The 26,427-nt window shown below is 39.1% G+C and overlaps 1 protein-coding gene across 1 annotated transcript; it reads right to left on the bottom strand.

Annotated features, from left to right (window-relative positions):
- Positions 1–223: 223 nt before the first annotated feature.
- On the bottom strand, positions 224–14,577 carry LOC128368167 (interferon-induced very large GTPase 1-like). Its single transcript, XM_053328970.1, has 10 exons — positions 14,455–14,577; positions 14,248–14,344; positions 14,027–14,124; positions 13,474–13,557; positions 13,292–13,359; positions 13,102–13,188; positions 9,056–9,110; positions 8,663–8,863; positions 8,531–8,573; positions 224–4,935 (listed from the first exon to the last, which is right to left on the bottom strand). Exons 1-10 carry the CDS (start codon positions 14,575–14,577, stop codon positions 224–226), a joined length of 5,568 nt encoding a protein of 1,855 aa, XP_053184945.1.
- Between the last annotated feature and the right edge of the window lie 11,850 nt (positions 14,578–26,427).

Here is a 26,427-nt window from a genome sequence, read left to right as displayed (position 1 = left end):
TAAAAACAAAAAATAATTGTCATCATCAGTATCATAATTGTACATATGAGTCATTATTCACTTGAGAATATATTCAAACTTTAAAAAATGAAACAAAACATGTATGATCACAAACCAAAAAGTAGATCTTGAAAAAAATGTGTAAAATAAATGACAAAATAATAAAAGTAAAAGAAATAGTATCGAAACGGTTTAACTGTCTAACATAACTATTTTTATATTTTCATCTTCTCAACGACTTGAATCCTTTCAAAATCGACCCACGTGGTTCAAAAACATTTGTACGTTTGTATGTGTAGGCATCTTTTAACCCCTTCAGTGCTTGTTGCTTTGTGATTCTCCTCCAGGCCCATGGAACATTAGCTGGTTTGGCCTCATATTCTTGAGCAAATCTGTCATTGTATCGTACCAGTACATACTTCCAGTAGTCAGATGCCTCTATACTGGGATCTGGAGGAATGAGCCAGTCTGGATAGTACGTGTAATACTTTTTGTAAGGATGAGGCTCCCATTTTGTTTCCATGGTTTTAAATTTACGTGTACCATTCACATCAGTTGTACACAGTGTTTCAATCAGCTTCTCAGTCTCTACATTCCTATATCTACCAAGACCTTTTGGTCGATGAACAGCTGCATGATGCTTATCGTGTCCTTTGCCTCCAGCCTCACAGGGAACTTTACAAAATGGACATTGCTTTCCACAACCAAACACTTGCTTGAAAAGCTCATCCTGTGGTTTGATTGGAAGTTTGTTCAGAGTCTCAGTGATGTCTTCAGACTTTGAGAATTCCTCCTGAAGCTGTTCTTTCAAGTCTTCTATTGATATTTTGAGGCTATTGATAAATGGATGACATGTGCTTCTGATTTGAAACAAGGCGGTTTTTTCATCCTCCTCTGAGATTGAGATGTCTTCAATCAAATATTTCCGCATGTTGCTGATGAGCTCTGTGATGCTTTCATTGTTGTCTGGCAGTTGAACACCATCTGGTCTTTTTGTGGCCTGCTCTAATGCTGCTGTGATTTTGTCAAGTATGACTTGAAAGTTATTGTTCTTCAGGTTGCACAAAGTTTTGTCCTTTGACATTTGTTTCTCAATTTGCTGAAGTATCCAATCCTTAACATATATTTCATACTTATTAATGTACTTGACAAAACTCTTGAAGTCATCCTTTTGCAGTAACTCTTCCTGAATGTTGTACTGGAAAGAGGAGCGGGAGCTGTACACTTCTGAATGAGAACCTTTAATTGTATCCACAATGTGTATTCCCAAAGATCTATTGATGAACTCTTCCACAGCAGGTTTGATGCAAGACTGGACAAAAGTATCTGCTTTGCGCTGACAATCATCTTTATCTTTGTACAAGTCAAGAAAATCTATCAGGTATTGAGACTTCTTTTTCTCCAGCTGAGTCCGAGGATCTTTATCTGACAAGAATTTTTGGTGCATTTTGAGGAATTCCCTTGAGGCAATGCCACAAATGTGAAGTTGCAGGTCAAACTCAAACTTTGCATTTGTTTTGTGATTCTTGTAGCTTTGATCGAGTGATTCATTAATTTTTTCAAGAAGATCTCTTGTAAAAGAGTCTTGGTAATCTGTGTTTGACTTTGCTTTATCAAGCACAAACCGTGTGCAAGACTCAATGACACTGTCAGCAAAGGCTTGCAATTCTGCACATATCAAACGTTTTAACTTCTCCACATAGGAGTCTATATGACTATGTTTGGTTTTAAATTTATCCTTCCCAATTTCCTTGAGATCTTTAATCTTTTGGAATTCCTCATTTACAGTCCAGTTTGAGAAATGTTTTCTCAACTGGTTGAGAATGCTTACTGCGATATCTTGTTCTTTCAGGCCAGACACATTTTTAGTTGCTTCAGTCCACATCTTTTCAAACTCGTCTGTCAGCTGTTCATCAGTCAGTGTGGAGCCTTTACAAGCACTCAGGAGCTTCATGACTTCTTCTTCAATCCTGCCTCTGTATTCGCTCTGAATGTCTTGAGCCTTTTTTGAGTTAATTTTTAGCTCAAGAACACAGTCCAATTTACTGTTTGCTGAATATTTGATTTCCTCAGCAAGATGACTGATGTTGTTGAAAAAGTCAGTTTTGTATTTTTCTATCAGATTGATGTGCTGGTCTTTCATCTTGTAGTAGTTTTTAAGTTTCTCTCTCATTTTTTTTTGTTCAGATGCTATTTTTTCAGAGAACTCTAATTTTTTTGAATCAACCAGTGTGCGCCAAGTTTGAAAATGAGATTCATTGTCAGAATTCAAGATTTCCAACTCTGCTTCTTGTTGCCAGGAGAGGATTTCTTTTCTGAGCTGCCATTCCCATTGACTGAACTCTTTACAAAGCTTGTCGTAGGCCTGAGCCACAAGAGTGTTTCTGAAACTAAATATGAAGTTCTCATATTTCACAGCTTTCCAGAGACTTTTCATCCATTCTAGAAACTCTGGGATCTGTGAGACTTCATTGCTTCTGTTTGTTTTCACCAAAAGGTTTCTCTTTAAATCTGCTACAGCTTTACTGTAACCTGTGTTCACTGGTGCCATCGGAGGGGTTCCATGCCAGAGTCCTGGGATGTTCCAGTTGTTTTTGTCCATGTCATAGTCCAGCACATCTGTAAATGCTTTAATGGAAGGCTTCTTTTCCATATCAGCAGCAATTTGTGTCATTTGATTGAGCTGATCCAGAAGATGCTTTCTGTCTGTTATTGTCTTTTCATGAGCTGAAACTCCAGAAACATTTTGATGCACAAAATGACAAATTGGCTTTCTCCCAATTTCCTTCATTCTTAAGAAGGCATGAACTGCAATTTGCAGAACATCTTTCATTTCAGTTGAGTTCTCCATTGCAATGTTAATAATGGTGACATCACTTAAACCAATCACAAAGGTTGCCATCTGGTTGTCATGCTCACAACTGTCTTCAAGTTGGGCCAAATGTGGAGACTTTAGACCCTCTGTGTCGATGAGAACTATAAAATCATAGTTCAACTCATGTTTCATATCTTCTCCAACTTTGAGGAAGAGCATATAAGCTCCTCTTGTGCATCTGCCGCTGCTGACAGGAAACTGCACACCAAACATGGTGTTGAGGAGTGTTGACTTCCCTGTACTTTGAACACCCAGCACAGTCAGTACTAACAGTCTGCTCTGTTCTCCAACCTTCTTGTGAAGCTCCATCAGCACATCTGTCACCCATCTCTCTGGGATATTGGAAGCATCTCCATCCAAGATCTCTAAAGGAAATCCATCCAACAGCATTTCAGCAGCCAAACCAGGGAGACGAGATATTTCATCAGCAGTGTTTCTTGAGCCATTAACTGAGAACTCATAGATGAGTCCCATCTCTCTCATGTAATGCTCTACTCCTAAAGAGCTTTCCATCAAATCTTTATCTAACTTTTCAATGAGTTTGATGTCTTTTTTCTCACACTGCTCTTTGAACTTGTTGCGCAGACCAGTCAGTTTGCTCTGTGAATGTGCATTAAGTTTGAGTTTCATCCACTTAAGAAAAAAATCTCTTTTCTCTTTGTCACTTGTGGATACGGTTTTAATGAAACTCTGCATTCCTTTAGACAGTTTTTGTTTTCGTTGCTCCTCACTCATTTTATTTTTTTCTTCCTGTAGCTGGCATTTATACTCTTCAAGGCCTGAGTCGCCAGTTTTCAATCTACATTCCTCCTTCTCTAACTGTGACAATCTTTTCCAGTTATCTCCCTGCAAAGGAAGATGTCGCTTTTTGTAGTCTGGTATACTCTGCCCCTCAATGTCGACCATGATCTCTTCAACTGTTTTCTTTTGTTCCTCACTTGTGGTTTCATCGACAGATAGACCAAGCTCAACAGCTTTTCCAACCATACTGACAATGTTCAGTGTGTGTGTTACATCTGGCAGTGAAGTCTTGATGGCTACACAAAGTTTCTCTGAAAACTCTGCAACATTTGTGATTGAGTTTTTAATTTCCACACTGCTCTTTGAAAGCTTTAATTCTTTAAGTATTTTCTTGACAGACATCATGTCCTCTGTAGAATTGTCCTTGAAATTAACAACCAAGAAGATTTTGGATTTCACATCTTGAAGAGAAGTCAGAATCTTGAGCTCATTTTCTTCAACTTTGTCCAGAAACACAAAGGTAGCAGTTGACACTTGAAAAAGCAATTTGAATTCTGCCAGTGACTCATAAATGTCTCCTCTCAGATTGGCAAAGGCAACTGGTCCTGGAAATATGTCAAGATTTTCTCTGCCACAGGGAAGGCACCAGCAAACCTCGACCAAACCATTGGCTATTTCTCTTTTAAGTCTTCCTCCTTTCATATCTCTGTGTATGAACATGTTGTGATTCTGTTGGCCACGACTGAGAACATGATTCAACACCTGTGACTTGGAGAGACTACAGTTTTTCAGCCTGACAAAGGTAAAGAATGGTATATTTGCTTGGACAATGCTATCTTCAACAAATCCTCTTGATTCAGACAAATCCTTTGGACGCCACTCTTTGACGATGTCTCTCAGAGCCCACAGCATCAGAGTAGACTGACTGTTATTGCCATGAGGCAACAGCAGTGGGACAGAAAACTGACACATTGACATCTTGAGGGTAATTTCCTGTTGCAAGAAGCTGTCAGCACAAAGAAAGAGTGCAACTATGAGGTCGAGAGGGTTAACCTTGTTGTCATCAGAGTCATCTGCAGTGAGCAGGTCAAAGTCAAACAGATCACTGTTCTCCTCATCATTGTTTGATACTTGTGTAAAGTTTCTGCATTCTGCGCTGATTTGAAAGAGTTTCCTGAGAAAGCACCATGGTATTTTCTCAAGTGATTCAACAGTTTCATCATAAATACTGTTTTTGTTGATTTCCAAAAGAGAGCGAAGAGTGAGCTTGTTGGGATAAAATTTCTCCAGTCCAAGTTTGGAGAGAAAGTTGAAAAGGGCTGGGGAAGAGAAAAAAATCAGTTTAAAAATGAATAACCTTATTTGACTTCATATGTTTGACTCTGTGGGCCTGGGTGTGTGGAAAACATGTGCAAACTTGACATCACTTGCGAAAAATATGCAAGCTGCGTCTTTCAAATGTGTAAGAGCGGTGTCCATTTAGTAGTTTTTCTTAATGAATATGTAATATGGGGCGATTGTTTTTTTTAGCATTATAGATCTTCGAGTATTCTGGTGGTGGTCATACTGTAGCACAATCAGTTCAAACAATTGACAAAGTAGGCTACTCTTTGGTAACCTAAATATTCTGCCTGAGCATTTGTTAATGCACCTTAGCGCAATTGTCTTTCATTGAACAGTGGGCTGTGTGTGTCCTATACAGCAGTAAAATACAGAGAGAGGTTGGATCTGCATATGGTTATAGGTCTGTAAAAGGCTCCACACTAAGAATGATAACTTTAACTATAAAGATAATGATGTGAGCGTCCACACTATAACGTCTTATGAACAGTGGTGTAAAGCATGCACTGCGCTCCAGCTGTGTCTGCAGCTAATGACAATAGACTATTGATGAGCCATTAATGCTGACTAGCTAATTGAGTGTTTTGCTCTCAACTTGCAGGCCTGGCCTGCTCGTGAGCTTAGATATAGAAATGTATTTATTCTTTTAATATTTAGTTTCTACAAATATTTTTTTTTAAATATTTGTTTTCGTGAAGAAAAAAACCCATGTCAAACGGGTGTCTGTCTCCCAGTCATGATTTTATAAATAGATACAGGTCTCAGTGTCCAACAGAGCAGAATTTTGGCTGATAAAATGGGAAAGAGAAATGATTTGATACGTAGAAACACAGAATAGTTACACCAGAAAGTACTGATATACTGTATATATATTACATGTTATATATTATATGTGTGTATATATATATACACACATATACACATATACACACACACACACACTGTATATATAAATATGTATATACACACACAAGTATATACAGTCAAGCCCGAAATTAATAATAATTTATAGATAATTTTGGACATGCCACTTTTTGTTCAAATGCAAATAAAAGCTGAGAAATATTTTTTCCCACAATGATGCCTCTTGTCTCTTGTCTTATCTTCTGGGAGATGTCTGTGTCATTTCCAGTCAAGAAAAAACTTGCTGGTTGAATAAATATACATGTATGTATATACATATACACAAAAGTGTTAGGCCACCACCATCAAACAAACATAAGTACAGGAACTATGTACACAAAATTTAACATTAATTATTAAATATTATTATTAATTAAGGCTCCATTCATGTGTAAGGGGAGGTCACACTAAATATCTCCACTTTAACCTATAGAAGCTGTTTTCTTTTCTGTTTTTTCCCTTCTGTGTTTTCAATACTGAATACACATTTCCTGTATTTTCTGGATGTATTCTAATTAAGAGACTGAGAAATAATTATATATGATCATTATAGCCTTGCTAAAACAACATATCTAATGGTGGCCATTTGAAACCCTCTCAACACACCCATTATACTTTATAACAGATTTCTAACACTTTTGGGCAAAACATCCTTCTAGTAGCCTCCTAGCCTCTCCTCCCATTGGCATACTTATTTAAGCTGTGTTAGTGATACAAGACATTGCTATATGCAAAAGTCTTAGGCCACCACCATCAAACAGCTATTGCTCAAGTGTAAGGGGAGGTCACACTAAATATTTGCTACTTTAGCCAACAGAAGCTGTTTTCTTTTCTATTTTTTCTGTGTTTTTAATGCTGCACACACATTTCCTGTATTTTCTGGTTGTATTCTAATTAAGAGACTGAGAATTAATTATATATGATCATTATAGCCTTGCTAAAACAACAAATCTAATGGCGGCCAAAGACTTTTGCACAGTACTGTATATATAAAAGCACCAATCTTGGGACCCATCAGCTACAGGTCAATGTTTCTGGACAGAAGACACTTGGACCAATGAGTTCTGCTCCTTTAACTCTCTACTAGGGCTGGGCGATATGGCTGAAATCTCTATCACGATATAAGTGTTTCATATTGGTCGATATCGATAATTATTGAAATATTGTATGACCTATTTAATCCTTACTCTAATTGTAGGCAATAAGCATTTAGGAAAAATGCATGTCAACACATATGTTCAATGTTAAAATCACAGTTGAAAACTGAACAATTATCAATAATAAAGTGGTTTTTATTAAGTGTTATAAAAACATGTGCATAGCAAACCTGTGCAAATGTAGCAAACATGTGTAAACATAGCAAAACCTGATATGAGAAGAACAATGATATTTTCTACTGCAAGTTTAGTGCAAAAATGTTAATAACAATAACATTTAAAAAAATATATGCAGTATTTTATAAACAAAATAAATTAAAGTAAAACTGAGGTAGACTTATACATCTGTAACATCTGAACTATTTATTTTAGCTCAAGGTTTTGTGCTAAGAACACCAGCTGGTTGACCTTCTCTGGTTTTAAAGCTGCCCTGGTGCATGTAACAATATTACCCCCAGCAAGTGAACCCTGCTTGAGGGAGGCAGTTTTCCAGGGAATCCCGGGAAATCGACGATTTTTTAAAAGGCAACACTAGCTGAGCCCTGGTCATTTCAAGCAACACTAAATGCAACATGGAGACATTATGCATATGGGTTCCCAATCCGACCATTTTTGTGTATTATTTTGTCATTATTAAGGCAAAAGAACTAAATTTATGTCCATCGATTTATAATGAATAGGCTATAGGCTTAATATTAGTTTGCAAGTGTGCTGCGTGGACTTCATTACATCTGCTGCACCGCTGCTACCACAATTATCAAATGCTAAGTTTATTGTCTGTGACTGTGTCTAATAAAAGTAATATTTTACAAATCTGCATTATATAAACTAACGAAATTCGTTAAAGTAAGTCATTTGGCGACTTCTAAGTCATTAAACTAAGTCTTACTTTTACTGGAGTAATTACCTCGTTCGCACCTGTCATTGTACATCTTGTATTGGAAAACTTTGAATTAAAACCTACTGAGCGAACTCTCCCGTTCTCTCCTGTGAACGAGTCGGACAACAACGTGTATCAAACATGAAGCAAAGTGAAAAAATAATAAAGTACGTAACAACAACACCCACGAACAAAAAAAAAAAAAACATGCATTAGCCGCACCGTAGTAAAAGCCGCAGTGTTCAAAGTGGCTATTAGCGTGTCACTGCTCATTCGTTGCTAGGCACCAGATGACAAGTGCCTTTGCTAATGCAACCAAGCTTGCTTTGCAACGATTTAAACCCATAACCAGAGAGAGCTCTGGCTAAATTTACGCAGGTTTCTTGAGAAAAAAAAAAGTTCTATCGAAACGTTCTATCGAACACATTTTCTATTGATATCGAGTACGTGTCTATCGAGATACATATCGTTATCGTTTTATCGCCCAGCCCTACTCTCTACATACACTATTTACAGTAAACCAAACACATAAATGGAAACCAGAACACTTTCAATATCAAAATCTTGTTCCTTGCCAACAGATTCTCCATTTATATGCAGATAATTATTTATAGAGATTAATAGTTTCCTTACCTGCCCTGTGAAGAAAAGCATGGCCAAATTCCTCAGCAATGATCTGGAATCAGTAGAGAATAAATTATTTGTGACTGAAGACAATTTCCTTTATGTAAATTCAGATTGTATCAAACTAACTGTGTTCTCCACCTTCGGTGTGAGGAACTTCTGTATCCTGCAGCAGAGAAAAGGTTCCTTCAGTATGCTGCTGACTGAGGGTCTCTCTTCAGGGTCACGTTTCAACAGCTGTGCCAAGAGGGAACACAGTTCTTGGGAGTAGTGATCAGACACAGGAGAGTACGAGCCACGAAGGATCTTCTGATATGGCTGCTCCCAAGGTTCAACCTCAAACTGAGAGGAAACACATTTAGTTATAACCACTGCAGTAAATAAGAGGAAAGAAAGGATGACCCATTCTTGTTTGTCAACCATTAGACACACAGAGAAGAGATCTAAATCATTATGTGAGAGAACATTGCAATACTGTTTATGATACATTAAATCTACATGAATTAGTGAACAGCTCACACACAGAATACTTACTGCAGGCTTAAGAGTGCACATTTCATTCAGGACACAGCCAAGGGCCCAAATATCACTGAAAGTCAGAGGAGAGAGCAGACAAACAGACAGGCTGGGATCAGTTCTCAGTATCTCAGTTTCATTACTGAGAAAAAAATAAATTGACATTGAGATTGAGAGGATTAAGTTTGTTAACAACGTTCCAATATATGACATAGTCGATACCCAATAATAAATCTCCACTGAGCCAACAAACCCAGACAGCCTTCACTACATGACTGCCTGTCTGTCCTCCATACTGTAAGTCATGAGATGAGTGAAAACTCTTTAAAACTGAATGAGGACAAAATTGAGATACGTTGATTTTATACTGAAATGCCATTTTTAGTAAAGTCAGGAGCTCATCAGACCAAATCTCAAGTGAAAAGATTAGATATTTCGTTTTAAACCCCATGTTAGTAAAGTGACCCAGGCAGCTTTCTTCCACCTGAGAAATGTTGCCAAAGTACGGCCATTTTTAACCCAACAGTATGTTAACTAAGAGATCACATCACTCTCATTTTAGCGGATTGCACTGACTTCCTGTTTCTTTTAGAATTGATTTTGAATTAAAAAAAAAAAAAAAATCCTATCAACCACAGAAAGTCCTGAGATCCTCCACAGCTGATCATTTTATCGTGTTCGAAGCTCCACAAAGGAAGAGGAGAAGCTGCTTTCATATTTGCACCAGAAGTGTGGAACACCCTGTAAACTATACAGGCAACCTCTGTGGACATATTTCAAAAAGAACTTTAAATATACACGGTCACCCATAAAGTTGAAATACAATAATTGTTTTTTACCTCTTTCCATGAAATGATTGTGAAAATGTGATTTATTCTTGATAGATAAAGTGTATATATTCTCAAAATTGTGTCTGACAACAAAATGATTCCAACTTTATGGGCGACCGTGTACCTTTACGGCAAAGCTTTGAACTAGTCTTAATTAGGTTTTTTTTAAATATAGTTTAGTCCCTCTATGCTTTTGAATATTACTTGTTGTACTTGTTTGTTCTTATTTTATCGATTCAAATATAAAGCACTTTGAGCTGCAAGTTATTGTTATTATTATATTTAAAAAACACAACATATCAGACTTTATGAGTTATTGAATGATAGAGTTCTGGACTCATGGCCATTGTTGTCCCTGACAAGATTACTTTAAATTAAATAAATTAGTATTAACTTTATTGTCCTGAAGGAACTTTGTCTTGGGCTAAAAGTGTTGAATACAGCTGCACATAAACAACATACATGACACAGTGACAGGACCAAACAGTGAACACAATAACATAAGTATTCAATGAGGCAGGTGAGTTTCATACTGCACATAGTTGAATATTGCATGTATTCTTAAATAAACATGGACATATTAAAGCACAAGGTAAAGAAAAAATATAATAAGCTACATAAAACCATCCATTCATCCATCTTCTTCCGCTTATCCGGGGTCGGGTCGCGGGGGCAGCAGCCTAAGCAGGGAAGCCCAGACTTCCCTCTCCCCAGCCACTTCGTCCAGCTCTTCCCGGGGGATCCCGAGGCGTTCCCAGGCCAGCCGAGAGACATAGTCTCTCCAGCGTGTCCTGGGTCTTCCTCGAGGTCTCCTACCGGTGGGACGTGCCCTGAACACCTCACCAGGGAGGCGTCCGGGAGGCATCCTGATTAGATGCCCGAACCACCTCATCTGGCTCCTCTCGATGCGGAGGAGCAGCGGGTCTACTCCGAGCTCCCTCCGGATAACTGAGCTTCTCACCCTATCTCTAAGGGAGAGCCCAGCCACCCTACGGAGGAAGCTCATTTTGGCCGCTTGTATCCGCGATCTTGTTCTTTCGGTCACTATCCAAAGCTCATGACCATAGGTGAGGGTAGGAACGAAGATCGACTGGTAAATCGAGAGCTTCGCCTTTCGGCTCAGCTCTCTCTTCACCGCGACGGATCCGTGCAGAGTCCGCATTACTGCAGACACCGCACCGATCCGCCTGTCGATCTCCCGCTCCATCCTTCCCTCACTCGTGAACAAGACCCCGAGGTACTTGAACTCCTCCACTTGAGGCAGAATCTCATCCCCGACCCGAAGAGTGCACTCCACCCTTTTCCAGTTGAGGACCATGGCCTCGGATTTGGAGGTGCTGATTCTCATCCCGGCCGCGTCACACTCGGCTGCGAACCAATCCAGTGAGAGTTGGAGGTCACAGTCTGATGAAGCCAACAGGACCACATCATCCACAGAAAACAGTGACCCAATCCTGAGGTCACCAAACCGGACCCCCTCCACATCCTGGCTGCGCCTAGAAATCCTGTCCATAAAAATTATGAACAGGATCGGTGACAAAGGGCAGCCCTGGCGGAGTCCAACCCTCACTGGAAACAAGTCCGACTTATTACCGGCAATGCTGACCAAGCTCTGACACCGGTCATACAGGGAAAGGACGGCCCTTATCAGGGGGTCCGATACCCCGTATTTCCGGAGAACCCCCCACAGGATTCCCCGAGGGACACAGTCGAATGCCTTCTCCAAGTCCACAAAACACATGTGGACTGGTTGGGCAAACTCCCATGCACCCTCAAGGATCCTGCAGAGGGTATAGAGCTGGTCCACTGTTCCACGGCCTGGACGAAAACCACACTGCTCCTCTTGAATCCGAGGTTCGACTATCCGACGGACCCTCCTCTCCAGCACCCCCAAATAGACCTTACCAGCGAGGATGAGGAAAGAATTGGAACACACCCTCCGGTCCCCCTTCTTAAAAAGATCGACCACCACCCCAGTCTGCCAATCCAGAGGCACTGCCCCCGATGTCCACGCGATGCTGCAGAGTCGTGTCAACCATGACAGCCCCACAACATCCAGGGCCTTGAGGAACTCGGGGCGGATCTCATCCACCCCCGGGGCTCTGCCACCAAGGAGCTTTTTAACCACCTCGGCGACCTCCACCCCAGAGATAGAAGAGCCCACACCCGAGTCCCCCGGCCCTGCTTCCTTACCGGAAGGCGTGTCAGTGGGATTGAGGAGGTCTTCGAAGTATTCCTTCCACCGATCCACAACGTCCCGAGTCGAGGTCAGCAGCGCACCGTCCCCACCGTACACAGTGTTTACGGCGCACTGCTTCCCCCTCCTGAGACGTCGAATGGTGGTCCAGAATCTCTTCGAAGCCGTCCGGAAGTCTTTTTCCATGGCCTCACCAAACTCCTCCCATGTCCGGGTGTTTGCCTCAGCGACCGCCCTAGCTGCGCTCCGCTTGGTCTGCCGGTACCTGTCTGCTGCCTCCGGAGTCCCACAGGCCAAAAAGGCCCTATAGGACTCCTTCTTCAGCTTGACGGCATCCCTCACCGCTGGTGTCCACCAGCGGGTTTGGGGATTGCCGGCCCGACAGGCACCGACCACCTTGCGGCCACAGCTCTGGTCAGCCGCCTTAACAATGGAGGCACGGAACATGGCCCACTCGGACTCAATGTCCCCCGCCTCCCCCGGTGGGAGTTGAAACTCTCTCTGACAGGAGACGCTGCCAGACGTTCCCAGCAGACCCTCACAATGTGTTTGGGTCTGCCAGGTCTGCCCGGCATCCTCCCCCACCATCAGAGCCAACTCACCACCAGGTGGTGATCAGTTGACAGCTCCGCCCCTCTCTTCACCCGAGTGTCCAAGACATGCGGCCGCAAGTCCGACGACACGACTACAAAGTCAATCATCGAACTGCGGCCTTGTTGTTGCTACATAAAACCATTCAAGTAAAACCTATTAAATAACCCTTTTAAAAAAATCCTAAAACATGAGCAATAATAAATAATAATAAATAATAAGTGATAAATACATAAAAGTGATTTCAAGCTAAAAGGGATATTTGCTTAACAAACAGGTGTGTTCAGTAAAGAGAAGATATATTTTAACATCTCCTAGAAGTCATCACCTAATCCTGAATGATTTACAGTCAGTTCAGTGAGGAGAGAACTTGTCCACCTGATTATTAGTAAACTTTAGTTTACACCATAAAGAGACAAAAACAATATAGAGCATCAAGTTATTACCTTTTGTTGTTGTATGGTTTCTTCTCACAGATCTCTGGTGAAAAGTAACATTTTGTTCCTATGCATGTTGTTGCCAGATCTCCAGTGCTAGAAATAAGATGTGAATAGAAATCCGACTGTATTATGATTTACTATTTCCATTTTAATATTGACTCTACAGAGATCTGCAGATCCACAATATTTTACAAACCTGTTCAGCACTCTTGCAATTCCAAAGTCCCCAAGCTGTATAGTCCCATCTTTAGTCAAAAATATGTTCTGCAGACATCATAAAAGAGAAAGAGAAATGTGATGTCATTATCATCAAGGTATAAAATACACATAAAAATGCATCATCACTGAGGCACGATCATGTGATGTATGAAGTAATACCTCTGGTTTGATGTCTCTGTGGAGGATTTTTCTATCATGGATGTGTTTTAGTGCCAGACAAATCTGCACAAACCAGTCCAGGATCTAAGAAAGACAGAGGAACGTGAAGACACATTTAAAGTATCAACTTGAACTATACACATCATTTGTAATTATAATGACCGAAAAAGCCAGGAAATAAGACACGGTCGCCCATAAAGTTGGAATATATAATACATAATAATATTTTTATTTTCTAATTATACACATCAGTAATCACCTTTGACCAGGTGCAATGTCAAACACAATTTTGAGAATATTTACACTTTATCTATCAAGAATAAATGACATTTTCACAATCATTTCATGGAAAGAAGTAAAAAATATTGTATTCCAACTTCATGGGCGACCGTATATAAGGACATGACAAGATTTTAAATACATTTTAAATACAGTGAAGTGAAATAGAAAGTGTTACATGATGAATTGTATCCACATGTTGAACAGTTTGATCCTAAAGATTAACAGGCAGATCCTAAACATGAATTATTAACTTCAATAGTTGAGAGCTAACTTGCTCTTCTGAGAAAAGTTCTCCTTCCTGAGAGTTGATCTTCTTGGAGAGGTCTCCACCTTCACAGTAGTCCATCACTATACACAGACAGTCGCCCTCTAAAAGATATTTTATACAGCATAAGGAACATACAGCCAAATATCTGTGTATCAGGATATCTTCGCAGTCGATGATCTCTGTGATTCTTCGACGTTACAGCTAAGATGTTGGATCATTCATACCTTCAAAAGACTCCTTATACTGGACAATGTTGGGATGACTCATCTTGGAAAGGACTTCAACTTCTTGTTGAGCTTTCTCTCTCTCTTCAGTCGACATCTGTCCAAGTGAGAACAGATCATGTGAAAGAGCAAAGTAGTAAAGGAGAGATCAAATGAACACTGTAATAGTGGAATGAAATAGTGGAACATTATGCATTTGGTGCTTACTTCAGATATTTCATCATGTATCTCCTTGATGACATATTGGTGTCCATCCTCTTTAGATTTGACGAGGTTGGCTGTTCCAAATCCACCTCTCCCAATTTTCTTCACCTGTTCATACTTGTCCATTTTAGTAGAATGACTGGCACTGCATGTTGGTTCTGCAGAGAGATGAAAGAGAATATTGTAAAGCTGGAGCCTATCGGAGTTTCATTTCAAGAACTACAGAGACTGTAAAAACTTAATTTAATACATTTTAGTGAACTTTAATCATTTGGACTGTGTGTCATCCTGTAACCTTTTTATACCTGGATTAGCATTACCAATGTCAAAAAGACAAAAGCTCACTTTTAACTGTTGTGTGTTGATAACCACAACATCCTGGGCTACACTGCCAACCTGCTCCAGACCAGGTTCAATTTGGAGAAACATGATCCAGCTTACTACATGTGAGCTGGATCATGTTTCTCCAAACTAACCCTAACCCACATCAGCAGTACAGCACAACAGTTTTTACAACACTTCTGTCCTACTGGGCAGTAAGCAAGAGATTCATCAGCAGCAGTGGGCAGTCTGGTCACTGGCTGCTTGCTGCAAGACTCTGTCTCTGATGCATACGGAGGACTCAGCTCCGCCCCCGCAGAGACAGAGCAGAGGACGAGAAATTAACGTTAACCTCTGTTATAGTTTGCTGTCATTTGTCAGTTGATACTTTTTTCCTCTGTTCTGTATAAAAGGTCCAGACACTAAACGGAGGACAGTTGTCCCATCAGTAAGCGGATACAGAGGTAGTCACAGAGTCGGTGTTTCAGCTTCATTGATTACCGTGTTAAATGGCGACTTTCACGTAGGTGTTCTCTTAAAAGCCTTTAGTAGTTTAATCCATTTTAAATACTCATCTGTGTTTACTATCTAAGTTATGCTAAAGTTCAATTGTGCCAGAAGAGTCATTCACCTCTCGTAACATATTTTGTAATGTGAGACAGTCACGACTTAACACGGTCACCAGGGTTAAACCGAAACATCGGATATACTGATGCTGTGGTCGAGTGAGCTAGAGAGTGAATGAAGAGAGGGAGCGCTGACAGTCAGAAAGCCGTGAATCAGATCAATAAAACCAGGGGCGATTCTAGGATCAGACCTTTAGGGGGGCTCAGCTCCTAATAAGAATGTGACATACAATGACCTGCAAGTGTTCAAACCTCCTCCTAAATGACTCATTTCACTAGATAATGTAAATTACAACAAGACATATTAATACATAGAGTGTTCCACTATAGTGTCCAATAATAATAATAATGGTTGAGAATAAGCAATCACAGATTTCTACAGAGAGCAGGGTTTCCCACCCCCAATTTCCCACCGCCAGGCTAAGCATCATTTATTTATTTATTCAAAATAGTTTTTTATACCCCAGTAAAAAAGTTGAAAGTCCAATGGCGACAACTTATTAACACGTGAAAACATGGCGGGTCTGAGGTCATTTGTCTTTTTATCACATAATACCCCACACCCCACAAACTACACGCAAACTAGGCTACTTGATTTTTCTTCCGAAGTTGGACTAACAAAGGTGGAGACGTTAAACCCGCTGGTTCACCTGAGCAGCCTTCTCCGTGCCGGATTTAATCAAAATCGGTCTGTGGACCCGAAATTCAACGGATGGCTGTGCGTGATCAAGTATGGTTTTATTTTGTTTGTTTTGTACTACGTGAAAATATTAACAATATTAAGTGCACTAATTTCACATTGGTTTAGTAGTAGAACACCGCTATTACATTCAGTGTTAGATAAGTTATGCTGTTACCTGTTTTAATAAAGTCAAAGAACAGGATAATACACTATGATTATTTTGTTTACACTTCTCCGCTAGCAGTTTATGTATGTATACATTTCCTAATGTCAGATATGTGATTATTTTTCAATAGACCAAGAAACGGGCTGCAAGGGAAAAGCCTTGCTGCCTGCCTTAGGATCAAAATAAATGGACCCCCATGGCTGAGATGGACCAGAAAGCCCTGGAAGTCTTCTTTTAAAGACCCAGAAGGATGACATGTAGTGATCCAACCTATGGATCCAACATACAATGTGCCACAAGAAGTAGGAGAGGCCAAATGATACATACCTCTTAATATCAGTGAGCCTCTATCCCCCTTGGCTTTAGAGTGGTCAGTCTCTCTTGGTTGATTTTTGAGGTTTTTTTTTTTCATTTATTGTTATTTATCTTACAATGTGACCAGCATTACAAGTCTTGCATTAAGATTCACGTGCCATCAGGATTTTACTTAAGTTATAGGTGCAAACATTTATTTATTTTGATTGTATTTTTTGTATTAAAACATTAGTGTTGAACAGTACTTCAAGAGTGGCGCTTTTGTGAGACTATAGTTGGTGCTTAATTATTGTCAATAAATGTCTTGTGATTACATTGATTATTAGTCCATTTTTAACATTGATTTAGTGCAAGTCAGTGTGGAATCACACCCTCTAAATTCTACAACGTCATGAATCTGTTACTTATAGGACACTGCTATCAGTCAGTTGCTGGCCTGTGTCAGGCCCCTGTCACAAAAAAAAAAACATGCTTCGCTGCCGGTGGGCCACCCTTCCAACCTACCACCAGGCTTAGAAAGTTTTCTGGGGGAAACACTGGAGAGGTTAGGGTTAGATAGTTAATGAACTCTGAGGGAAAGACAATAGTAATGACAGAACTATCCAAACTACATTAAACCTGTTAAAATAAAATTTGAATTTTAAGTACCACAATGTTGTTTTAAGCTACATCACACATAGCTCTAGTATGCAGTGTGATGGCCCTTTGATTTTGCCATGGCCCTTAGATTTGTGTTTTCCTCATGGTTGCTGTGTTTGGGTTTTGTCTCCCTTCAAGTGCCGGTAAGTGGAGATGAAAGTAGTGCAAGTGGGTGTGCCTGGCACCTGTTCTTCCAGAATGCATTGAGTATTGTTCACCCTCATTCCTTTCTGCCTCACCTTATCGCTGACTTCCCCCTTGCACCACACCTTCCTTTGCTTTTGTTGCTCCTCTCTTTGGCATATTACACATTCACACATTCACTTACCAACACCACTTATCTACTGTCTTTCTATTACATACATTTGATAAATACATCTGGTTCAGTTTCTAAAAAAATAAGATAATTGATTGATTTTTCATTACAATCGTATGTATTCCTCATCATTTATTAAAGCCTCAGAGCTGGTTAATAGCAGCAAATTGAATGTAATCTTCTTGTCTTTACACAGTTAACTAATGTCTCCTTCAGTTTCTCTATGCCACTACAATGCAGGAGAATTACATTTTGCATCACCAGATTCCCAGATGTCCTCAAAACTCACTTTCATGATACAGGCACTAAGCAAACTGTTAACTTTGAGAAAGAGAGAGAAATGAGAGCAGCAGCACACAAACAAAGAGACAAACCTACCCTTAAATGTGGTTAATGAATAGGAACGTACCTGTAGGATCTCGTCTATCTGGGTCCATTGTTGTCCTCTTTCCTCTTCATTCTCCTACACACCAAAACCTACAGACACAATATCATCCGTTTTGTTTGACAGTAGTAGTTTGTTTAGTAATACACATACTTAGCAATTCATTAATCAGTCAAAACTGTACATTTTCTATCATTAACTAGACACATGTATTTTCAACTTCAAATTATATTTAAAAAAAGTTGAAATGCCACATCAGAGTTCAATACAGAGGAGCCAAATGGTTCCAGCATACTGAGGTTACCTCACATCAGGCTTCAGGAGACTCTGAGACTGTCTGTGTCTGCTTTGATATTTATACTTGAAATAGAAATCGAAAGCATTTCATACACCTGAGCAACCAGTTTCTATTGTTCTTTCTTTCTTTTTAGCTTGTTTTCATAATGGGTAAATATTAGTCTAGGGTGTACTCAACTCTTCCATCTATATAGTTTTGATGATATAATTCTGAATTATTAGCACAACTATTTGCAGCCTCTTATTGATATAACATATTTTATTTGGCTATGAAGGTAAAATCCACTTGTCTAAAAGATAAGATTCAGATTAACAAAATATGGCAGAAATGTTTCTATAACACCATCATCTAAAAACAATAACTGTAATGAGCAATCTAAATTATGTTGAGAATCTGGAGGTTAGCTTATCAAACTATATACCTGTGGAAAATTTCATTAGGAGCCATGATTATGATCATTGTCAGATCATTGTTAGCTTATCAAAAATCACTAAACTATTTGTTCTTCTCTTTCTTGTAGTTCTCAATGTACTGACAGATTGATTGATTGACAAGGATTATTTTACATGTAGGAAAGCACCACCCATGCACAGGAATATGAAGACAGACAGACAACAGTGTTTTGGATGTTTAATGTGACATCAGGTTGTTCAGATGACAAGTTTGATCATGAATGACAAATCTTTGTACTTGCAGTATCTCCACATAAAATTCCATCAAGTGAAAGAACTACAATTAAAACATAATAACTGAAAGCTATATTTCAGCTGATATTCAAACTATGTCACTTACACAAATTATAACTAAATGGAGTTTAGACTAAAAATACGTTTTATTTGCATAACAGCTGACAGATTTATTACAGTTTACAGGTTGTTCTTGTTTTATGTTTTATACTCAACAGTTTAGTTTGTCATGTAAAAACTTGCCAGCTCTTCCAACCATGTAATTTTTCAGGATTCAAGCCTTGATGACATTTAGCAAATCAGTTTAAACATTACTTTTGTTTCATTTTATTTGAGTTGTTGTTTAAGTTCAGATGACAAGTTTGATCATGAATGACAAATCTTTATACTTGCTGTATCTCAACATAAAATTCCATCAAGTGAAAGAATTACAATTAAACATAATAACTGGCATACAGACTGATTAGATTTAAATTCTGTAAAATTAAGGCACAATTCTAGAAAATAGGATTCACAGAGTGGCATACAGGTATGTGGAGGGTTATTCTTACATGCTGGAATATCTCTCTATTTTTTGTTTCATCGTCACAGTTTTTGAGATATTTGTATTAAAACGTGACATCTAATAGACTTTATCAGTTTCATGTTGTTCTAAAAAACAGCCTTACTTACTCTGGAAAATCCACAGGACACATTCTCAACTGTTTTTTTTCACAGTATTTTCTGTGGATTATTCACCACACTTTCTTGAAAAACACTTTCTGTGACCTCCACAAATGAAATCCCATTCATCTTCACTGAATCGGGTTGGCACCAGAAGTATTACAGACACATTTAAAACACTAAGCAAATAAAATGAAAATGTTTTTGCATGGTCATCAGTAGATTCTCTGTAATTTGGTGCTTAAGTATATTATATTATTATCACTATTTTTACTGTATGTTGTGTTATATGGACCTGTGTCTGCAATAAAGTTTATTATTATTATTATTATTAATAATAATAAAACATATAGTAGATTAAAGGCTAAATCTGTTGTATGAATAAATAGTTCAGCACTACGTCACCATTTGAACAGCACACAGTGAATGCAACCAAGACATAGTGATACAATGCTGAGCAGTTCAGCTTTCTACCACATGAGGGCACAACTGTTAAATCTACAGTTCAGCTTTTCAAATGGGAAATTAAGAGGTCATATTCTGTATTTAAAGAGAGCACAGTCTTACATATATTAATAACTTAGGTCAGATCTAACAAGATGAGAATATGTTTTAAAAATCTGAATGTTAAAGTATGAGTATTTGTCCTGTGGAGCTGTCAATCCCTTATTATTAGACATCATAACTAATATTCAGCAGTTTAACGGACTCTTGACTCTCTATTACTTATTGACTCAGGAGTCAATTTAATTTTGACATTCCCAGTCTCTCTCATTGTGCTTTTAGATGAAAGAAAGTTCTTGTTTTATATTCTGACATGTTGTTTGAGACTCTCTCTGTTTATCCAATATTCTAACACTTGTATTGAAATAGGCTAAGTATCAACTAAATACCTACATAAATATCTCACATAAAGGTCTGTTAAGGAGGATGATGAGTAAAAGACAAATTCAATTTAGTGAAGATAAAGATCTGTGTTTGTGGTGGTGAGAGAAAGAGAAAGAAATTAGAGCAGCAGCACACAAACAAAGGGATGTACCTGTAGATTCTCGTCTATCTGGATCCACTGTTGTCCTCTTTTCTCTTCATTCCCCCGCACACCAAAACCTACAGACACAATATCATCTGTTTTGTTTGATAGTAGTAGGTCGTTTAGTAATACACATATTTAACAATCCATTAATCAGTCAAAACTGCACGTTTTTAACTAGACACATTTATTTTCAACTTCAAATTATATTTAAAAAAGTTATGCCACATCAAAGTTCAATACAGACAAGCCAAATAGTTCCACCTGAAATAGAAATGGAAAACATTTCACACACCTGAGCAACCCGTTTCTGTTATCAAACAATATCTCTGTGGAAAATTTCACTAGGAGCCATGATTCTCTTCTTCTCTTCCTTGTAGTTCTCAGTGTACTGACAGATTGATTGATAAGGATTATTTTACATGTAGGAAAGCACCACCCACACACTGGTATGTGAAGACAGACAACAGTGTTTTGGATGTTTGATGTGTCATCAGGTTGTTCTGATGACAAGTTTGATCATGAATGACAAATATTTGTACTTGCAGTATCTCCACATAAAGGTCCATCAAGTGAAAGAACTACAAGTAAAACATAATAACTGAAAGCTATATTTCAGCTGATATTCAAACTATGTCACTAAATGGAGTTTAGACTAAAAATATGTTTTATTTGCATAACAGCTGACAGATTTATTACAGTTTACAGGTTGTTCTTGTTTTATGTTTTATACTCAACAGTTTAGTTTGTCATGTAAAAACTTGCCAGCTCTTCCAACCACGAGGATTCAAGTCTTGATGACATTTAGCAAATCAGTTTAAACATTACTTTTGTTTCATTTTATTTGAGTTGATGTTTAAGTTCAGAAGTTTGATCATGAATGACAAATATTTGTACTTGCAGTCCATCAAGTGAAAGAATTACAATTAAAACATAATACCTGGCATACAGACTGATTAGATTTAAATTCTGTAAAATTAAGGCACAATGTTAGAAAATAGGATTCACACGAGAGTGGTATACAGGTATTTAGAGGGTTATTCTTACATGCTGGAATATCTCTCTATTTTTTGTTTCATCGTCACAGTTTTTGAGATATTTGTATTAAAACATTTAATAGACTTTATCAGTATTACAGACTGATTAGATTTAAATTCTGTAAAATTAAGGCACAATTCTAGAAAATAGGATTCACAGAGTGGCATACAGGTATGTGGAGGGTTATTCTTACATGCTGGAATATCTCTCTATTTTTTGTTTCATCGTCACAGTTTTTGAGATATTTGTATTAAAACGTGACATCTAATAGACTTTATCAGTTTCATGTCGTTCTAAAAAACATCCTTACTTACTCTGGAAAATCCACAGGACACATTCTCAACTGTTTTTTTTCACAGTATTTTCTGTGGATTATTCACCACACTTTCTTGAAAAACACTTTCTGTGACCTCCACAAATGAAATCCCATTAATCTTCACTGAATTGGGTTAGCACCAGAAGTATTGCAGACACATTTAAAACACTAAGCAAATAAAATGAAAATGTTTTTGCATGGACATCAGTAGATTCTCTCTCTCTACTTGAAATAGAAATCGAAAGCATTTCACACACCTGAACAACTGGTTTCTGTTGTTCTTTTTTTATGTCTGTAAGTATTGTGAATAAATATAACAGTGAAACATAAAACATGGAAAATACCCTCTTACTCATTTGGTTTATGGTTTGGAGGTGTGCTGGTGTAGAAAACCCCTTCAGATTCTCAACATGACATCTACTGAGTTGGAAAGTGTCTGATTCTAGTTACTATATTTTAATTGTAACTCTTTCACTTTATCTAATTTTATGTTAAGATACAGCAAGTACAAAGATTTGACATGCATGCAACATCAACTTAAATAAAATGAAACAAAAAAAGTAATGTATGAATTTATTTGCTAAATGTCATCAAGATAAAGTTTTGGCATGTCAAATGAAACTGTTGAGTATAAAATATAAAACCAGACCAACCTGCTTGTCACAACAAACGCCCAAAACACTGTTGTCTCTCTTTGCATTCCACAGTGTGTACGGGTAGTGCTTTCCTACATGTAAAGTCATTATTATCAATCAGCACATAATAGTGTGCATAAAGAAACATTGCTGCCATATTTTGTTCATCTGAATCTTGTCTGTTAGACAACCTGATTTTACCTTCATAACCAAATATAATCTGCATGTGTTGTCAATAAGAGGCTGGAAATAAATGTGCTAATATTTTAGAGTTCTATCATCAAAACTATATGGATGGGAGAGTTGAGCACACCCTAGACTAATATTCAATGATAACAAAAGCAAAGCTAACTGAAAAGAAAGAAAGGTCAACAGAAACAGGTTGTTCAGGTGTGAAATGCTTTCGATTTCAAGTATAAAACCCAAAGCAGACACAGACAGTCTCAGAGACTCTAAAAGCCTGATGTGAGGTAAGTTACAGTGAACCTCAGTATGCTGGAACTATTTGGCTCTTCTGTATTGAACTTTGATGTGGTAAAAAGTTTTTTACATATAATTTGAAGTTGTACATAAATGTGTCCAGTTAATGATATATGAATATATGAAATGTGCAGTTGTTACTGGCTAAGGGATTGTTAAGTATATTTTTGAACAAAACTGGTACTATCAAACAGATGATATTGTGTCTGTAGGTTTTGGTGTGCGGGAAATTGAAAAGAAACAAGGACTGAGAGAACAGCAATGGACCCAGATAGAAGGGAGTCTACAGGTACGCTCCCACTCATTACTTACATTTAAGGCTGTGAGTTTGTCCCTTTGTCTGTAGGCTGCTGCTCCAATGCTCTCTCCCTCACCACCACATATACACAGACCACAAAGTTAACAGTTTGCTTAGTGACTATTTCATCAGTGACAGAGTTTTGAGGAAACCATTTCTGGAGAATTGGTGATGAAACTGTGAGCACCATATACAAAATGTAATTATCCTGCATTGTATTGCCATGGAGGAAATGAAGGAGGTATTGTTTAACCCCTTAAAGACAAAAAGATTACATTCAGTTTGCTGTGACCTGGCTTGAAAGACAGTAGATCAGTGGTGTTGATGAGTTGATGTGTGAATGTGTAATACGCCAAAAAGAAATGCAACAAAAGCTAAGAAAAGGCGTGGTGCAAGGGGAAGGGTAGAGTCAGTGATAAGGAGACGCAGAAGAGAATGGGGATAAAAGATCCCGAAATACATTCTGGATGAACAGGTGCCGTGTGCACCAATTTGCACGACTAAAGTCTCCACGTACCTGTACCTGAAGAATGACAAAACATATACACAGCAGCCCAGGGCAAGACACAAATGTAAGTGCCATGGCAAAGCCAAAAGCCAAAGCCAGTCACACTGCATACTAGGGCTGTGTGATGCAGCTTGAATCAACATTGTAGTTCTTGATACAAATATTATTTCTGATACTAATATAAACAATTCTATGCAATTCTATGCAACACACAAAATAATTAACTTAATGTTGATCTAATGCAATAAACTGATATTAGCAGTGCATTTTTCCATGCTGAATATTTGACTGGTGACTTGTTCAACAAGGTACAAAACAAGATTTGTGTTGATGTTTGTAAATTAAGAAGACATTAGTAGGAATTTAGATTATGTGGCTCTTATGTTGTGTAGCAGGCAGATCATAGATTAGCAACCATAGATTCTGGTTTTGTGAGTGTAAAATAGCGCTTTCTGGGGTTTTTGCCATCCCATATACACTTTACTCTATTATTTCTTTAAATGACCACAAATAACCAGGCAACATTTATTTTTTTTCTTCTCTGTGTTAATTTGTCCATCCAGAACTTATTCAATACTGTTAAAAAACTCAGCATTTGTGTTTCATATTTTTCTGGTTCAATAAGGAACATGATTAAGTCATAGGCACATAATGATATTTTGCCTTAAGCGTTACTGACATTGACACTTGTTTTTGTCATTTCAAATATAAGAAGCCAATATTCCTTTGCTAATGTAGACAATAAAGGGGAGAGAAGGGCTGAAATATGGGCAATCCTCTTTGATATAGTGCCTAACTTGGAGGTAGCAAAAATATGAGAAAAAAAGTGAATTTGGGAGACTGTCCATTAGGTAGGAGCCCTGGAGTTAGGTGTTTAAAAATTGGTAAAGAGATAGATCATTTTATTATCATTGTCACAAGTATAACTAAATTTAAAGTTCTCACCAGTCAGTGCATCATTCACAAAAAAGATAAAAATGAAATTTAGTAAAAATATATAATAGTTACTAAAAAGAAAAGATAATCAATAAATACTATACATAAAAACAGCCCAAGTATACCTACATAAACACACCTGTCCATAAAAATTATGAACAGGATCAGTGACAAAGGGCAGCCCTGGCGGAGTCCAACCATCACTGGAAACAAGTCCGATGTATCGCCGGCGATGCAGAACAAGCTCTGGCATCGGTCATACAGGGAATGGACGGCCCATATCAGGGGGTGCGATACCCCATACTCCCGGAGAACCCCCCACAGGACTCCCCGAGGGACACGGTCGAATGCCTTCTCCAAGTCCACAAAACACATGTGGACTGGTTGGGCAAACTTCCATGCACCCTCAAGGATCCTGCAGAGGGTGTAGAACTGGTCCACAGTTCCACAACCTGGACGAAAACCACACTGCTCCTCCTGAATCCGAGATTTGACTATCCCACGGACCCTCCTCTCCAGCACCCCCGAATAAACCTTACCAGGGAGGCTGAGAAGTGTGATCCCCCCTATAGTTGGAACACACCCTCCGGTCCCCCTTCTTAAAAAGAGGGACCACCACCCCAGTCTGCCAATCCAGAGGTACTGCCCCCGATGTCCACGCGATGCTGCAGAGTTGTGTCAACCATGACAGCCCCACAACATCCAGGGCCTTGAGGAACTCGGGGCGGATCTCATCCACCCCCGGGGCCCTGCCACCGAGGAACTTTTTGACCACCTTGGTGACCTCCGCCCCAGAGATAGGGGAGCCCACACCCGAGTCCCCAGGCCCTGCTTCCTTACCGGAAGGTGGGATTGAGGAGGTCTTCGAAGTATTCCTTCCACCGATCCACAACGTCCTGAGTCGAGGTCAGCAAGTCCGATGACACAACTACAAAATCAATCATCGAACTGCAGCCTAGGTGCCAAGTGCACATATGGACACCCTTATGCTTGAACATGGTGTTTGTTATGGACAATCTGTGACAAGCACAGAAGTCTAATAACCAAACATCACTCGGGTTCAGATCGGGGGGGCCGTTCCTCCCAATCACAAACCTCCAGGTCTCATTGTCGCTGCCAACATGGGCGTTGAAGTCCCCTAGCAGAACGAGGGAATCCCCAGAGGGAGTACTTTCCAGCACCCCCTCCAAGGAGTCCAAGAAGGAAAGAAGTCCAACTCCTCTGCCAAAGTGATGTCACCATAAGCAGCTCCAAGGTTGGCCCTGTAGTTGGTGAGGTGCTGGACTCCATGCCACAACTGCCTGCTGTCGTGACTGTCCAGGTGGTCCTCAATCCTCCTCCTGTAGTCTGCTTTGGCCTCACGGATGCCTCTCTTCAGGTTAGCTAGGACTTTGTCTACGGACTTGAAGGTGTTCCTCTCCTTCAACAGCTGCTGGACGTCCCGGGTCATCCAGGGCTTCTGGTAGGGGTAGTCGGTTATATCAAAGCAGTCCTGCCGCTGCTAGGTGGCACCCTCAGGCAAGGTGGCGGCAGTTTTTGTGATGGTAGGAGACTTTTCTTGAGACCGAGACCACTCTTTTTTCCTTGGTGAGCTTTCGATATCCTATGTGATTTGTAGTCCCATACAAAAGGTAATAC

The sequence above is a fragment of the Scomber japonicus genome, chromosome 1 (genome assembly GCF_027409825.1).
Source record: "Scomber japonicus isolate fScoJap1 chromosome 1, fScoJap1.pri, whole genome shotgun sequence".
Classification (NCBI taxonomy): Eukaryota; Metazoa; Chordata; class Actinopteri; order Scombriformes; family Scombridae; genus Scomber; species Scomber japonicus.
This window is presented reverse-complemented; position numbering and strand designations above follow the sequence as displayed.

What these genes read in the sequence shown, in the direction of transcription:
- LOC128368167 (XM_053328970.1), bottom strand. Translation starts at nt 14,577, where the DNA reads ATGGACAAGTATGAACAGGTGAAGAAAATTGGGAGAGGTGGATTTGGA. An exon ending in GTATAAGGAGTCTTTTGAAG is followed by an intron (nt 14,125 to 14,247) that starts GTATGAATGATC and finishes AATATCTTTTAG; the next exon opens with AGGGCGACTGTCTGTGTATA. An exon ending in ATTGCAAGAGTGCTGAACAG is followed by an intron (nt 13,189 to 13,291) that starts GTTTGTAAAATA and finishes TCTTATTTCTAG; the next exon opens with CACTGGAGATCTGGCAACAA.